Source organism: Phycodurus eques, chromosome 2 (genome assembly GCF_024500275.1).
Source record: "Phycodurus eques isolate BA_2022a chromosome 2, UOR_Pequ_1.1, whole genome shotgun sequence".
NCBI lineage: Eukaryota > Metazoa > Chordata > Actinopteri > Syngnathiformes > Syngnathidae > Phycodurus > Phycodurus eques.
The window spans coordinates 25,368,725-25,386,052 of record NC_084526.1 but is presented as its reverse complement, the minus strand read 5'-3'; the positions used below and the strand labels follow the sequence as shown (position 1 = coordinate 25,386,052).

Sequence of the window (17,328 nt, the reverse complement as noted above, 5' to 3'; positions counted from 1 at the left end):
GCCAATGCATCTCAAGGACCATCACCATTTCCCTTTCAATAAACTGTTCATCACAACCTCTCAGCCTCCACCTGCTCCTCTTGGGTCCAGTTTCTATCCAATCGTGACATATGCGTGTTTATCCGCCCTCTGCAGCTTTTTTTCCGTCTTAACAAATTTATTATTATTCTTTTTTAATTATTATTATCTTGCACCAGGTGTGAACGTGTTATCTGGGCACATGACCTCTGTAGCTTTCAATACATTGTGCAAGCTGGCTGCTGTGTCAATGGTCATGTGCAAAGTGGAAAATAACTGTTAATCTGCAGTGCTAAAACTGAACACAAGGGTGTGAAAAAGTAATACATCTATTACTAAAAAAACAAGCAAACCGTAGTATTCATAAAAATACTAATCAGACTTAATTAGAGTAACAAATTAGGAGGAGCTCACCACTTACATTTATTGCATCTATACGTATCAATAGAAAGTCATGGGTACGTATTATACATAGGAAGAGGGCTTTTCTTGATTTTGGAGCCAATTTTGTGGGTGTACATTATACTCATGATATTATTATATACGAGAAATTACGGTACCAATGAGAAAATATCTTCCACAAACCCGATGATGAAGTTTTGGTTCCCAGTCTGTTGCTTTAGAGGTCTTGTGGTCTTCTCTAGACAACAAATTACAACATCCACTCGATTTTAGCTTCCTCATTCACAGGATCTAGTGGATTAATTTGGATTTTTTTAATAAAACCTGAACTTTATGGGAATATCTGGCAACATAACTTTTTGGCAACTTTATGGGAATATCTGGCAACATAAGTTTTATTTCTCGTTTACAGTCTAAATCAGTGATCTTCACTTGTATTCTACAAATATTATATATATATTTTTTTATAGCTGGCTAGTGGCTAGCACAAGACTCTAATGTATCATGTATGTATAATGCAGCCACACTCAGTGCCACTCTTGTCAAATATCACTAACATTGAAACATTTAAATGCATGATACCAGTTACAGAAGATACAAATAAGCATACTTCATTCATAGAAATGCTATTTGGCTAAATTGAATTGGAGCCAAACCATAGAAACTGGGCTAAACATTGCTTAACACAAAAATAATCTAAGGAATAGGCACCCTAACCCAAACCCACACAGAATTAATTATTTGATGTTGTATTAGTAAATAAATAAATGCATAAATGATTTCTACTGAGCTGCTTTATGAGAGATAACAAAAGGTGCGGCACACATCAGTTTACAGCTGTATAATGCACAACCCAGGTCTATTGAAGTGCACTGACAGCTTGTGTCCTATGCTGACCTCATACATGACAGTTGAAACCCCACAAAATGTTGGAGAGTATCTTGGCTTGAGCCTTTGTCTCCAGGCCTTTCCCCGACATCTCTCCCAAACTTAGCTGGGATAGACAACAGCTCACATGAACCGTATTAAGAACAAACGGTATCAAAAACAGATTCATTGTTCTCCAGCAATTTGGTATAATGACAAATTGTACAAATGTTTGCGTGTCCAAACTCCTAGGTATCACTCGACTTGAATTTTTATTTGCAGTTACTCACTAAAGCTATCATACATTTAAGTAGCTTCCGTAAGCTGTCTGTGGTTTTATTTTGAGAGTTGGTGAGAACTGTTGCAAATGCACACAAAACATTGAGCTTAAAGCTGACAGAGCTTGGGTCTGAGGTGTTTAGTGTGGGATTAGCAGCTCCCTCAAATTACATGCTTAAGGTGAAAGCAAAAATGTAGTTGTGATTTACAGTATACGAAGGAACCTTTATGGAGCTATTCCAGGCAATAATTACCTGCAGTGCTGCTGACCTTTCTGATTTACAAATTGTACTTTTTGTCCTCTATTCTGTTTTTGAAACAACCCCCCACAGCTCCGAAAAAGGTTTTTGTGATTTGTCTGCTGAATGTAATGTCCACTGTGCTCCATGGATCAGTGTTTTTATGATGATGAAAAAAAACGGCCTCTGCACTTTTGGCCCATCTTAGTAGTCGGGGGGAAATATTTTACCAATGTCAAGAGGCATGTGAATTTTTTTTATTAAATTGTATTTGCATATACTGTACTGTGCATCAATTACCCATAGCAAAGTGGCTAAGGTCACCTATTGAGCTAACTAACAATACTTGTATTTTTTAGTTGGTAAATCCATCTGACTATCACACAATTATTTCTAGTTTAACTTTTGACATTTTTATATTGTATTCTTGGAACATACCAGAATTGTTGATTCATGTTGATGTGTTGACATTTTAAGGGGACTAATCATGCATGTTTCCCCTCACAATTTAAATGGTTCGCGGGTGTCTTAACATACTGTATCTGTAACACACTTTGGTCAAACTACACGACCTCTTCTTCTTTTGCTTTCGGCTTGTCCCTTTAGGGGTCGCCACAGCTTGTCATCCTTTTCCATGTAAGCCTATCTCCTGCATCCTCCTCTCGAACACCAACTCAACCTTCTCTTTGGTCTTCCTCTTGCTCTCTTGCCCGGCAGCTCCATCCTCATAATCCTTCTACCAATATACTCACTATTTCTCCTCTGGACGTGTCCAAACCATCGAAGTCTGCTCTCTCTAATATTGTCTCCAAAACATCAAACCTCTGCTGTCCCTCTGATTAGCTCATTTCTAATTTTATCCAACATGGTCACTCCGAGAGCGAACCTCAACATCTTCATTTCCGCCACCTCCAGCTCTGCTTCCTATTGTCTCTTCAGTGCCACTGTCTCTAATCCGTACATCATGGCTGGCCTCACCACTGTTTTATAAACTTTGCCCTTCATCCTAGCAGAGACTCTTCTGTCACATAACACCTGACACCTTCCTCCACCCGTTCCAACCTGCTTGGACCCTTTTCTTAACTTCCTGACCACACTCACAATTGCTCTGGACTGTTGACTCCAAGTATTTAAAGTCCTCCACCCTTGCAATCTCTTCTCCCTGTAGCCTCACTCTTCCCCCACCATCCCTCTCATTCATGCAGATATATTGTGTCTTACTTTGGCTAATCTTCATTCCTCTGCTTTCCAGTGCATGCCTCCATCTTTCTAACTGTTCCTCCACCTGCTCCCTGCTTTCACTGCAGATCACAATGTCATCTGCAAACATCATGGTCCACGGGCATTCCAGTCTAACCTCATCTGTCAGCCTATCGATCACCACTGCAAACAGGAAGGGGCTCAGGTCTGATCCCTGATGCAGTCCCACCTCCACCTTAAATTTGTCTCTCACACCTACAGCACACCTCACCGCTGTTCTGCTGCCCTCGTACATGTCCTGTATTATACTAACATACTACTCTGCCACTCCAGACTTCCGCATGCAGTACCACAGTTCCTCTCTGTGCACTCTGTCATACGCTTTCTGTAGATCTACAAAGACACAATGTAGCTCCTTCTGACCTGCTCTGTACTATTCCATCAACATCCTCAAGGCAAATAATGCATCTGTGGTACTCTTTCTAGGCCTGAAACCATACTGTTGCTTGCAAATACTCACTTCTGTCCTGAGTCTAGCCTCCACTACTCTTTCCCATAACTTCATTGTGTAGCTCATCAACTTTATTCCTCTATAGTTCCCACAGCTCTGCACATCACCATGGTTCTTAAAAATGGGCACGGGCACACTTCCTCCATTCCTCAGCCATCTTCTCACGTGCTAGAATTCTATTGAACAAGCTTGTCAAAAACTCCACAGCCACCTCTCCTAGATGCTTCCATACCTCCACAGGAATGTCATCAGGACCAACTGCCTTTCCATTTTTCATCCTCTTTAATGCGTTTCTAACTTCCCCCTTACTAATCATTGCCGCTTCCTGGTCCACCACACTTGCCTCTTGTACTCTCCCTTCACTCTCATTTTCCTCATTCATCAACTACTCGAAGTATTCTTTCCATCTAGACTCACACTGCTTGCACCAGTCAACATATTTCAATCTCTATCCTTAATCACCCTAACCTGCTACACATCCTTCCCATCTCTATCCCTCTGTCTGGCCAGCCTGTATCGATGTGTTTCTCCTTCTTCAGTGTCCAACCTGCCATACATGTCATCATATGCCTCTTGTTTGGCCTTTGCCACCTCTACCTTTGCCCTGTGTCGCATCTCAATGTATTCCTTTCGCCTCTCCTTGGTCCTCTCAGTGTCCCACTTCTTAGCTAACCTTTTTCCTTGTATGATTTCCTGTACTGTGAGGTTCCGCCACCAAGTCTCCTTCTCTCCTTTCCTGCCAGAAGATACACCAAGTACTCTCCTGCCTGCCTCTCTGATCACCTTGGCTGCAGTGGTCCAGTCTTCTGGAAGCTCCTCCTGTCCACCGAGAGCTTGTCTCACCTCTTGCCGAAAAGCTGCACAACACTCGTCCTGTCTCAGCTTCCACCACATGGTTCTCTGCCCTGCCTTTGTCTTCCTAATTTTCCTCCCCACCACCAGAGTCATCTTACACACCACCATCCTATGCTGTCTAGCCACACTCTCCCCTACCACTACCTTACAGTCGGTAACCTCCTTCAAATTACATCGTCTGCACAAGATGTAATCCACCTGCGTGCTTCTACCTCCCCTCTTGTAGGTCACCCTATGTTCGTGCCTCTTCTGGAAAAAAGTGTTCACTACAGCCATTTGCATCCTTGTTGCAAAGTTTACCACCATCTGTCCCTCCAAGTTCCTTTCCTAAATGCCGTACTTACCCATCACTTCTTCATCACCCCTATTTCCTTCACCAACATGTCCATTACAATCTGCACCAATTACGACTGTCTCTCTGTCTGGGATGCTCAGAAATACTTCGTCCTGCTCCTTCCAGAATTTCTCTTTCACCGCTAGGTCACATCGTACCTGTGGGGCATAGCCACTAATTACATTATACATAACACCCTCAATTTCAAGTTTCAGCCTTATCACTCGATCTGATACTCTTTTCACCTCCAAGACATTCTTAGCAAACTCTTCTTTTAAAATAAACCAGACTCCAATTCTCTTCCCATCTACACCATGGTAAAATAATTTAAACCCTGTCCCTAAGCATCTAGCCTTACTGCCTTTCCACCTGGTCTCCTGGACACACAATATATCAACCTTTCTCCATCATGTCAACCAACTCCCGAGATTTTCCTGTCATAGTCCCAACATTCAAAGTCCCCACATTCAGTTCTAGGCTCTGTGCTTTCTTCTCTTTCTGCCGAAGAACCCACTTTCCACAGTACCTGAATTTCCACCGTCAACCTGCAGGGCACCGGTGGCAGACGTTGTTAACCCAGGCCACGACCGATCCGGTATGGAATTCTTTGGATGAACGCTCATATTTTAAGCCGGATGCCCTTCCTGATGCAACCCTCTGCATTTATCCGGGCTTGGGACCTGGTTTGTGCCCCCCATAGGGCTGCATTTTTGGTCAAAATACACCAAGGATCAATAATTACAGAACACCTTCACCCTCTTTCTACCGCCCTGCTGAAATCATTCATCAGTGAAATATTACTACCATAACGTCTTGCATCAATAACTGTCTGCTCACATTCTGTCAATCAGTGGATTTGGTCAGTCACTAAATAACTGGTCATCGATACATCTTGAACTCTGTTGCTTCTGTGAAAATAAAAGCTGTCTCCCTCACCCACCCAGCACCCTGGTACACCCAATTTCCATTGCATGAAAGGCAAAGGACGACAGTTCAGTCGACTGTACAGAAAAACTGGTTTAAATATCCATAAAGAAAAGTACCATTACCACATGGCTTTTTATGCAGACTCTACCAAACCCAATACACATAATGCACTACTCCAGTATTATCTCTTTCAAGGAAGGCAACACCAGATTCCCTTACAAGCGCAACAATGTTATCAGACCCCGCTACTCACCTGCACTCCATTGCCACCTGCAATTGGTCTTTTAATCGATAAGATCCACCAAGAACTCAGTTAAAAAAAATACTCCGCATTCCCTGCTCTGACACGTAACGGTTGCCTCTATCACAGAAATCTCAGTGAAGCAAAAACTTCCAGCAGGCTGCTTGATACCCTCCCTACAGCCATGGTTCAAGCTTGCCTTTACTCTTTACTCCCCTTATCACAACCACTATACACTCCACAATATGTAACTACAGTTTGCTAAAAGAAAAAAAGAAATGCTTTTTCGGTGACTAATTTTTGAATGAGAGAGAGAGAGAGAGAGAGAGAGAGAGAGAGAGAGAGAGAGAGAGAGAGAGAGGATTAAAATTGAAAAAATACAGTATACCTCAATTCTACACATTTCTCAATTAATGTTAAGTCATTGAGTAATTGTGAGGAGTCTGTTATACTGGACACATACAGACATACAGTCCCATAAGATGCTGTATAGTGTATATTAGGAATTAGTACTACTACATTTTTTATATATGGTTTAAAATAATAATATTTCATTGTATTTATAGATGTTTTTCCGGGCCCATAGTTAAACGAAATCAAGCAATGCACTAAAAATGTGGTAAATGTATACAGTATATCAGACAAGTAACCCTCTGCATGATTCGTTATGCTTCCTTGCCCTCCATGTCCCAAAATTTGGTGACCCCTGGTCTATTCTAATTTGCATCAGCCTCTTTTTGCCTTTCTTACAAAAAGGTATTGCTGAGGGAGGCCATTTTTTTTCCAAACAAAGAGATCAAACCAAACAATTATGCCATATCAATCAAGTAAAATGAAAAATAATCACAACTATGAGTGTGTGTGTGTCACAATGGGCCTTTTGTGTGATGTGATGTTTTTTGACATCCTTTCCAAATCCGTTTGGAGCACCCCTACTACATCTTAAAGCCTGACTCAGCCAGGATAATATAATAGTGATGTTGAGGATGTTTGCCTTAACGATACCCAAGCCTATTTTTAAAAAATAATAATTTTTTTTGGAACCATTTGTCAGTAATCTTGGTTAATCCACCCTACTTCCCATGTGCCGATATTAATACACCGTTCAAAAACTGTGGGGTGAATCCCTGCTGTCATGCTTGAGGAGACTAGTAGCTGCTCTCAACTCTCTGCTTCCCATGAAACAAAGAGGAGGAAAACACATGAACAAAGAGACTATTGTGACTGACTTTACTGGTATTCAGAGAAGCTGGATGAGCGTCCCTGGTTTATTAAGAAATGTGTCTGTGTCATTATCGTCACCAAATATATTAAATGTTGTTTTTCTTTGTTTTTTAACTTTACAGGATTTATGAGCGGATTATAGACCCTCCTCAGATGGAGTTCACACCAGGAAGTGGAGTGTGGCTGGGCCAGCACAGCCACAAGCACGGCCTATTCAAGGTGAGACTCAGAATATAATGCATATACAGTCACACAATTCACTCGTGTACTTAAGAGTGAACTCCGATTGCAATGACGTTCGGTATATATGATCTCTTTCGACATGCGTAATATAACAATAAGACACAACTTTCGATAATCATTTCCAGATAGATATATTTTTACAAAACGTAATTTCAACATAGGCCGGGGTTGTTTTTTCGTTACAGTACATTCTGGGTAGTGACGTCAAATGGGGATGTGCACGACGCCCGGTGTTTTTAGCAGTAGCCACAATAGCAGCCCCTGGCAGTGATGAACGCTGTTCAGCTATTTCAGTTTGAGCCAGTATGTGATCAGGTAAATGAGCAGAGTGAGGAAGAAACAAGAAATGAGGATGAAGATGACGGGTGTGAAGAAACCCGTTGGTCATACTCAGTGGTGTATTTGTACCTACTGCTAAAGTAGAGTGAGCAAGACACGCGGCCAACACCTCTTATTTTCCGCGTCTTTTTGATCGGTTCTCGCTTGTCACATGTGGCCGTTTAGACTCCTTGTGAGGAAAGAATAAAAATAATCTGGGCTGAGGTGACGAGAACATAGCCGTGGCTCTTTCGGCAGCTTAAATCTTCCGGCAACATCCTCCCACAGTTTCCTCAACTTGATCTTTTTGGGAAAGCTATTAATGCTTACCTCCTTTTTTGGATTCCGTCCTGATTGGCAATTGCATTCAAAAGCGGCGCAGTATGGCATTTTTAACTATTTTCGCTGACGATAAAAGTTGTCTGCAGGTGGCTAGCTTAGCTCCACAGAGAGCAGCAACGTAACAATTTTACAACAGCCATTCTACTTCATCATTTCCAGAATCCTTTGCGCACACTAAACATGGCGGCAACAATATATCAAATTATGGTCTAAACAAAATCATTTTTTTAACTTAGAGGAATAAATTGTACATATATACCACTGTATTTCAGTAGTAGAGGTCAGTAGTTGTAAAATTTAATGTATTTGTCATTTCAATCGGAGCTCACTCTAACATGCTCCACATTTAAAGTTGCCTGGGTGAATTGGTCAGATTTGCACTGGGCTGCAAAGTGGAAGGGAGACTGGTAGAAGACACAAGAAGACAAAGTACTAAGGGGTTTACAGAGTAGCTGCATACATCTCATTGTGTGCTTTGAAATGTGTATTTTCAAGCTCATTACTATGTCGATTTTTAATCACTGCTCATTTTCTCAGCCTATTACATGTGCTCGGAGCAGGCAGAGGACATGGCAGATTCTGTCAAAGATATGATTTAGTTCCTGTTTAACCCAAATCCCTGCCCACCAAATCAATGTACATTTTGTTTTTTTCTCTCTTCCATATTGATTAGCCTCCAGGCACTGCTGTGGTGTAAATTATTTTGCTCTGAATCTTTCACTAATGCACACAACCCTGCAGTCTCGCCTCCCTCTGCCTATTCTTCATTCACCCCCTTGTAGCATAAGACTTGAAGATCCTTTTTCTTGAGGAAAGATTTAGCTTAATCATGCAAATGTCTACCCACGGTTGGTTTTGTGCTAGGAGAGTGTCACTGCTCCATGTGCAAGGATTGCTTAAAAGCAGAGGTGGGTAGAGTAGCCAAATATTGTACTCAAGTAAGAATATTGTTACTTTAGAATAATATGACTCAAGTAAAAGTAAAAAGTTGTCCTCCAAATATTTACTTGAGTAATAGTAAGAAAGTACTCAGTGAAAAAACTACAAGAGCAAATGGTAAGTAACTTCTGATTTAAAAATGTTTTTTTTAAAATGTAAAAATGTAAAAAAAAAAAAAAAACATTTGGGGGGAAATCAGAGCATGAACGTCAAATAAAAACAAATTAAGAATATATGGAAGTCCGCACACCTGCCATCGCTTACATTTTTAAGTGTCAAGAAACCAACAACACATGCATTTGGCCCTTCAGAAACATTATTTGCTTTATTTACTTAGATAAATGACTGAATGCTGTTTGCTGATCACACTTATTGATTTTGTGTTTTTGTGTGTGCGTGCGTGCAAGTGAGGGAGAGAGGGAGAGCGAGAGAGAGGATAATTAATAGAAGCAGCTGCAAGGTGTTTTCTCAAGTGAGAAGTGGGCTAAAATATCCACGTTTGGGCAGAAGAAAGACTAAAAGCAATTGTTTTCCAGAGTCTGTAACTTAAACGCCTGGCTGTCGTCCCTCCCCCCCAATTTGTCATTTTGATTGGCCCGTGAAAACATTGTGTACGGTCATGTGACGGCCTTGTGCCGTCACATGACCAAGTCAGTGACACTAGTGTTCTCGTTGGATTGGCCCAACAGTGCATTCAGAGTACTCTGACAAGTACAATTTATTCAAAATGTTACTTGAGGAAATGTAACTGAGTAAATGTAGCGCATTACTACCCACTTCTGCTTAAAAGTGATTTTCAGCAAAGAGACAGATGGTGTAGAAACTGGTTTGTGTGAAGTAATGCAGGGAAAGAGGAAATTTCCCCTGCAGCTTTACCTTGCTTTGAGTTGGCATGTTGGCTGACAGGTATGCTTGTAACACCTTGAATCCTGAACCTGTGTGTGTTTGAAGGGGTGTCATACCACAATAAAAGTCAGATACTGGCTACACAAAACTCTTGGAGAACGACATTCAGCTTTTTGCCATAGTGTCAAGGTGTTCAATGTTCTGGTATGGGTTCTTACATGGTTCTTTAACATTTTACAAATCAGCAAGTCAGATAATTGTTTTATATAACACATCTAGAAGGGTTCCAATACCTTGCTACCTTGAATTACGAGTGCTCCAACTTGAAAAAAAAAAAATCGGTTTCGAGCTGTCTCTTGGTCGATTTTGTTTTTTTTGTTTTGTTTTTGTTTGGTGTTGCGAGCCAGTTCTGAGGGAGCTTCAGATAACGTAATTTCTCAATAATAACACGCACTCCATATTTTCACGATTTATGCCTGAAAAAACACTTGTGTAACAGGCAGCCAAATGTTTCCCTAGCTTTACTCTCGTAGACAGCTAAAACAATAACTTTATTCAATGTTTTCATCAATAACATTTTAGTGTTTTCACATCAAATACACAATTTTCTTACCCAAACGGCTGCAGAACTTTGGACTACGTTCTTTAAAGGGGAGAAGTAAGCTAATGAATCACAGTACAAATGGTTCTATTTGTCATCAGATTATTTATGGTCATTATTTTAAGAACACACTATAGTAGTTTACAGATTATTACAAATTCTTTTTGTATCACTTGTTCCTTTAATTGCACTACCCTTAAAAACCACTGAATGATGAGTTAGAATCTGATTCAAAAAGTCTCTGTTTTGCTGTCTTTCTGCATCTTCCTCCTGTTTTTTATCAAATGTCTTACCCGCTTCTCTCTTTCCCAATACCTCAGCCACTGCAATCAACTTTCTTTTGATTGTTGCTGAATAACTTATTGTTTTTGCCGGCATTTTCGATGTTGCCTTACTGTTGCACAATTATTCTCTCCCAGATGATACCTGCTGATGATATTATTTGAAGCGATGATTTCATATCGCACGCTCAGTTGTATTGTACAGACAAATCAGAGCTGATTGACTAAAACCCCTCATAGCAGCGGCTGAATTTTGTGTTCACGCTAACAGATTGCGTGTGCTGTTGATGAGCATGTTATGTGTGATTTAGTAAGATTGCGATCTTTTACTAGGATCCCAAATAGCAGGCGCAACTTCACTCACTAAACAATTGCACACGCTGTCTGCAACAGGTGTAAAAAGTGGTGGAGACAGACATTGAAGGAGGGTTTTGCACTAGAGGTAGCTCTGATCGTTTTCAACATGGAACATTTGAGAGAGCATTGCAAGTGCAAAATTAAGTTTGAAGTGATGGAATCGCTTTATCCTCACTAGGGTTGCGGGTGTGCTGGAGCCCATCCCAGCTGACTCTGGGCGAGAGGCAGGTTACACCCTGAACTGGTCGCCAGCCAATCGCAGGGCAAATGTAGAAAAACAACCATTTGCACTCACATTCACACCTACGGGCTATTTAGAGTTTTCATTTAACCTACCATGCATGTTTTGAATGCATGGATGTGGGAGGAGTAAACCGGAGTACCCGGAGAAAATCCACATAGGGGAGGCCGCATCTGGACCTGGGTCCTCCGAACTATGAGGCATATATGCTAACCAGTCGGTCACCGTGCCACCGAAGTGATGGTATTTTAAGGGTTATTGGATGACTAACAAACTGGTTACAGAAGAGAAAGCTATTGCTCTGATAATTTTGTGAAGGCAACAACCGCATAAAAGCCATGTTTGGTTTGATTTAACTCACCCCGAGTGTATGGAAATTGGATGTTTAAGCCCATTCTGCATAACATTGCATTTAAAACTTTGGACAGCACACCCGGAAGATTGGGAAAGGCCAGCAACAATTGTTAACAGTGCCCTCGGAAATGCAAAGTTGAAAGGAGTTTTGTCATAGGTGATAATAGCATGACTTCTGGTAACGCTCTCCAAGTCAGTCTTTTGATCATTCAGAGGCTCCAAAATTGCATTGCTCTATTGATATGTCACGGTAATTTGTTTCTGGCATTTCAAACATGTTTAAAAAAATAAAATAAATACTAATAATTCTGTGCATGCTGCTTTGCCCCAGCGTTTCACATCAAATTTACCTCCATACAAATAGTGATCACAATTCATCTCAGGTTTGCTAAATAGCATCGCACGTGCTTAAATCATCTATTTGCATATACTCCTCCAAGAACACACAAAATAAACTGCGCTGCAATATTGCCCGTTCGGCACACACATCCCGTCTGCACCCCATTAGTAGATCGGCTATGACACCCGTTTGCGTGAGTCATCAAGTTGGTGCCCATTTTTGAATGTGCAAACCTTTTAGTAAATCAGCCCTTCACTGTATAAACTGAAAAGAAATAAAAGATTCTGCGTTGAAAAAAAAACTCTGTGAAACTCTGAACAGTTTTACTAATGTTTCTGTTAACTGCTTCAAATCAGTGTCACATGATATCATGTCGCAAGTCACATATGAAAATATAAAAAAATAAATAAACTTAAGGATTGTGACGTTTATTTACTTTTTAAACACTTTGTTATTATTCTAAACACAACGGTCAGTTTAGTTTAAACTATACTGCTCAACAGAGGATCATTTTTAAAGTTCTTGCAGGGTCTAACTTTTAATGCTGATTGGTTGCACTGTTAAGGCTAATTCTTATCACTGAGAGGAATTTATTAAATTTTTGTGCTCAGCTCACGTCTATACTTTTTCTTACATTACAAATTTTCTTCATAACTTATTTAACAGGGCAGCACAGTGTAGTAGAGGTTAGAATGTATGCCTTACTGCTGAGAGGTCCTGGGTTAGAATCTCGATTTAGGCTCTCTTTTGTGCAGTTTGCCTATGAGGATTTTCTGATGGTAGAGTTCCTCCCATATTTCAAAAAGAAGAATGTTAGGTTCAGTGAAAACTAACTAAAGTGTCCATCAGTGTGAATAGGACTTTGAATGAGAGTCAAGAAAATTGATGTATTTATTCTATATACGTACCTCTGTCACAGGCTAAGCAACAGACACTACTCTGTACGCAGAGGGACATTGCTTCTGCCAAGGAGGATCATAGTAAATATCAGACTTTTTTTCTGAGGTTTCTTGAGGTCTCCTATGAAGTCACATATGATTGTGGATTAAACTGGATTTCTTTTTTTTTTTTGTTGCAACCAACCATTCATTTTTGAATGGTTGGTTGGTTCTCATGTATTAATTGTTTTTGTTTTTAAAGAAACAAGCATTGTTATTCAAATACTGCCTTTGCTTGCATTGTTCTATCCAGTATCTTCATTGTCTCTTTTTTATCATATAAAATAGTTATTTTGGTTTAGTTTATAGCCAATGCTAAGAAAGTTTAGCCGAGTTTGCATTTGTCGTACACCTCTCATTGTCTATGTTTTTTTCCTGATGTTAAATATGATCTTGTGCTATGGGATATGTTAATAGAGCAATAATTAATTGACAGAGGTGGCAATAGAAATAGGAAACACACTGGTCAAAACACCGATTCAAATCCTATACCTAAGTAAAAGTTAAAAACTTCAGACTGAAATGTACTTTCGTAAAAATTTTAAAAAGTAGCAAATTATTTTTTACTCTCAATTATACATTACTAATAGTTATAGACTATACGAATTTAAAACCTCTGCACAATGAAAAGAACTTATCTGCACCCAAAATAGTTTTTTCTTTTATTAACTTACATAGTGCTGAAAAAAAATCCCTTTACATTCGCATATTGTTGTTGTTTTTTTAATACCAAGCGCTGGCTAGCATTGACTTGTCTTTTAGACGTGCAAAACAACGTGAGCTTTGCTAACATTGTGAACTGATGAAGAAATATGCAAAACTAGCTAATGTTAAATGAAAAAAAGACACCTTATTTGCATATGTTTTTACAGATTACAGAAAGGTTTTGGAGAGCCAAAAAGGGTGTTTCTTAGGCTGGCACAAGACACAATGCATTCACATTTAATTAAAGTGAACATATTTTGCCCAAACAACTTTTTCTAGTATTTAGGGATATAATATTGTCTCAGTGGTTCCTCAGTAAACATATGAAATATAAATTAAAGTCGTCAATGAGTCCCAGACATTTTTCTGCCAAGAGGCCTTAAATCAGGTCATTCGAATTTATCGAGCTTGTCTACGTCACTAGCGAATATCTCCACCTTCCCTTTCTGCTCCCGAGCCAGCCCTGTCAACGTAGCAAACACGTGTGCTCTCACAAGTGGATCTTCTACATGGAGGCAACTAATCAAAGGAAAGGGAGCTGTCTTAGCCAAATAATGGACAAAGAGGCTCCAAAACTGGGTCAAACAGAAGTAGCTATCAGAGGCGCCTTTTCCGGACACTCGTATGACAAAACCAAGGTGTTTTTATAAATGAAATAGACACTTTTATACTAAGTTGATGTTAGGGAGTCACTCAATGGAGGTCTAAATAACCAAAATATGGGACCTTTAAGGCCATGGATGGGGAATATCTTGCTTCTCGGTGTGTGTAATTAATGCTCTTTAGTTCACATGCATCAGCACCTCTAAATCTGAGACCATGGTCCTTAGTCGGAAAGGCGTGGAGTGCCCTCTCCAGGTTGGGGATGAGATCCTTCCCCAAGTGGAGGAGTTCAAATATATTGGGGTCTTGTTCATGAGTGAGGGAAGAATGGAACGGGAGATCGACAGGCGGATCGGTGCAGCGTCTGCAGTGATGCGGACTTTGTATCGGTCCGTTGTGGTGAAGAAGGAGCTAAGCCGAAAGGCGAAGCTCTCGATTTACCGGTCGATCTACGTTCCTACCCTCACCTATGGTCACGAGCTGTGGGTCGTGACCGAAAGAACAAGATCCCGGAAACAAGCGGTCGAAAAGAGTTTCCTCCGCAGGGTGTCCGGGCTCTGAAGAAGGCTGAGAAGCTCGGTCATCCGGGAGGGGCTCAGAGTAGAACCGCTGCTCCTCCGCATTGAGAAGAGCCAGATGAGGTTGCTCGGGCATCTGTTTACGATGCCTCCTGGACGCCTCCCCGGTGAGGTGTTCCGGGCATGTCCCACCGGGAGGAGACCCTGGGGATGACCCAGGGTACGCTGGAGAGACTACGTCTCTCTGCCTGCCTGGGAACGCCTCGGGATAGCCTCGGAAGAGCAAGAGGAAGTGGCTGGGGAGAGGGAAGTCCCGGCTTCCCTGCTGAGGCTGCTGCCCCCGCCACCCGACCTCGGATAACCGGAAGACAATTGATGGATGGATGGATAGATGGATAGTTCACATTCCTTCATTGTCACTGCTGTACCTGTTTTTTCCCCACCCCAAGCTCTCCATCAATCAAAATCTCAACCGCTCTCTACTTTTGTCTTTTGTTGTGTGATCATCTGCAAAGATTGCAAAAAAATAACAAGGCTACTTTGACAAAGTAGAAAGTACAGAAAAGTGTTTTCAAATGTAGGGAGTTGTCACTATTGCGTGTACAGAATTTCGAACCACAAAGCCTTTTCAGCAGATGAACTAATTTTATTTAACCAAGGGTGCACGGTAACACAAACAAAAAAATACATTAGCAAACTATTGGCGATATAAAAATAGGGTAGACAAATATAAACTGAGGTGGACAGGCGGAGCGTGATGGAAGCTGGTCTCCGAAAGAACTAAAGGGAAACTAAATAGAAAATGCTGACTGACAAAATAAACAAATACACGAAAGCGAAGCAATAATGGAATAGAAATACTCAGCCGTATAGGAGATACACAAGATACTAATAGCGCAACAAGACCCCAATACCATCGTGGGGAACAAGAACAAAGAAACGGTCTCCAAACTGCACAAGTTTATTAAACTGAACAGGCAACAAACACACTCACAAAGAACCTAATCTACACAAGAATAAAGCATGAACTATGAATAAGAAAACCATAATTACTTACGTCGAAGTAGGCATATTATGCTCGAGCCTGTCTGCTCGAATCCGAGTCGACCAAATGAAGTGGAGTGGCAAAGCAGTTTTTCAATACTTGGTTCAAACGTGCTCAAAATCACGTGATCACTGCAAACGAGGCCTCGTTACTCAATACAGTTGAACCCAGCGAATGTGTTACTACTTGACTTACCACGGGTGGCCCTTGAAGCACCATTTGATTGGGTGTTAGCATTGTCTTGATTTTGAGTAGGAGTCTGTCCACATGGCACTTCATGATACGTCAATATCTACCTACTCTCCTTACAAATGTTTTCCAAATGTGTCAGATTGCAAGGGCATGTCTTGTGCACAGCCCCTCCGATGACCTCATAGATATCCCATTCGATACAGGTTTTGGCTGTTTGGTCCATTGGAAAAGATATATTATTTTCACTATTTTTTATAATCCCCTCTACGCTGACTAAAGCCAAAGTCTTAGTTATACAAAAACATTCCAATAATGTGGCTTTGTTACTACCACTGTCCATCAGTGTAGTGTTTTATTTTGGGCTATTGCACTTTTTAAAAATAATTAATTTTCTTAATGCCTTTCATGTTTTGTGGACCCCTTTTATGTAAGTTAGTAAGCAAATGTCTGGAAGTCCCGATTAAGAAACCGCAATTCCAATGAAGTTGGGATGTTGTGTAAAATAAAAGTAAAAAGTAAATAAAAATACAATAGATTGAAATCCTTTTCAACCTATAGTCAATTGAATTCACTAAAAAGACAAGATATTTAATGTTCAAACTGATGAACATTATTGTTTTTTGCAAATATTCACTCATTTTGAATTTGATGCCTGCAACACATTCCAAAAAAGGAATGGGATAGGGGCATGTTTACCACTGTGTTCCATCACCTTTCCTTTTAACAACACTCGAATAGCATTTTGGAACTAAGGACACCAATTGTTGAAGCTTTGTAGGTGGAATTCTTTCCCATTCTTTCTTGATGTACAACTTCTGTTTCTCAACAGTCTGCGGTCCCTGTTGTCATATTTTGAGCTTCATAACGTGCCATACATTTTCAATGTATATATATATATATATATATGTATATATATATACATATATATATATGTAGCGTAACAAGCTAGTGCTAGCACTAACGGTTGTACGTAAACATGCCGCTGTTCTGTCGAATTCTGCTCTAAAGTTTCGGTGTGGGTGAAGTAATTTAATTACAGTAAGTTCGCACCCATTATTTCTGTAATGTTGGTTTGATCTGACTAGAGCAGTGATTTCCAACCTTTATGGAGCCAAGGAACATATTTTACAATTGAAAAATCTCACGGCACACCAACAAACAAAAATGCCACAAAAAGTGGATACATTAATTACTGTATGGACTTCCTGCCATCTAATAGAAGACCATTCATTTGGTCTGTCTGTCACTATGCTTCACTGGCATAAATAGATGAAATAAATAGATACATTATATATCGTAAATATAATTTTTGGAGCGATTAAGTACATACAGTCAATGACCAGGTCATTTAAATAGACACATTGCTCC

The 17,328-nt window shown here is 40.4% G+C and overlaps 1 protein-coding gene across 2 annotated transcripts in view; it reads left to right on the top strand.

The window, feature by feature from the left end:
• LOC133399034 (protein kinase C-binding protein NELL1-like) overlaps positions 1 to 17,328 on the top strand; it is a 271,032-nt gene that overhangs the window by 85,755 nt on the left and 167,949 nt on the right. For both annotated transcript variants that reach the window (XM_061670100.1, XM_061670099.1), the window contains exon 5: positions 7,220 to 7,316. In XM_061670100.1, the coding sequence (XP_061526084.1) occupies positions 7,220 to 7,316 (97 nt within the window). The remainder of the gene's footprint in view (positions 1 to 7,219; positions 7,317 to 17,328) is intronic.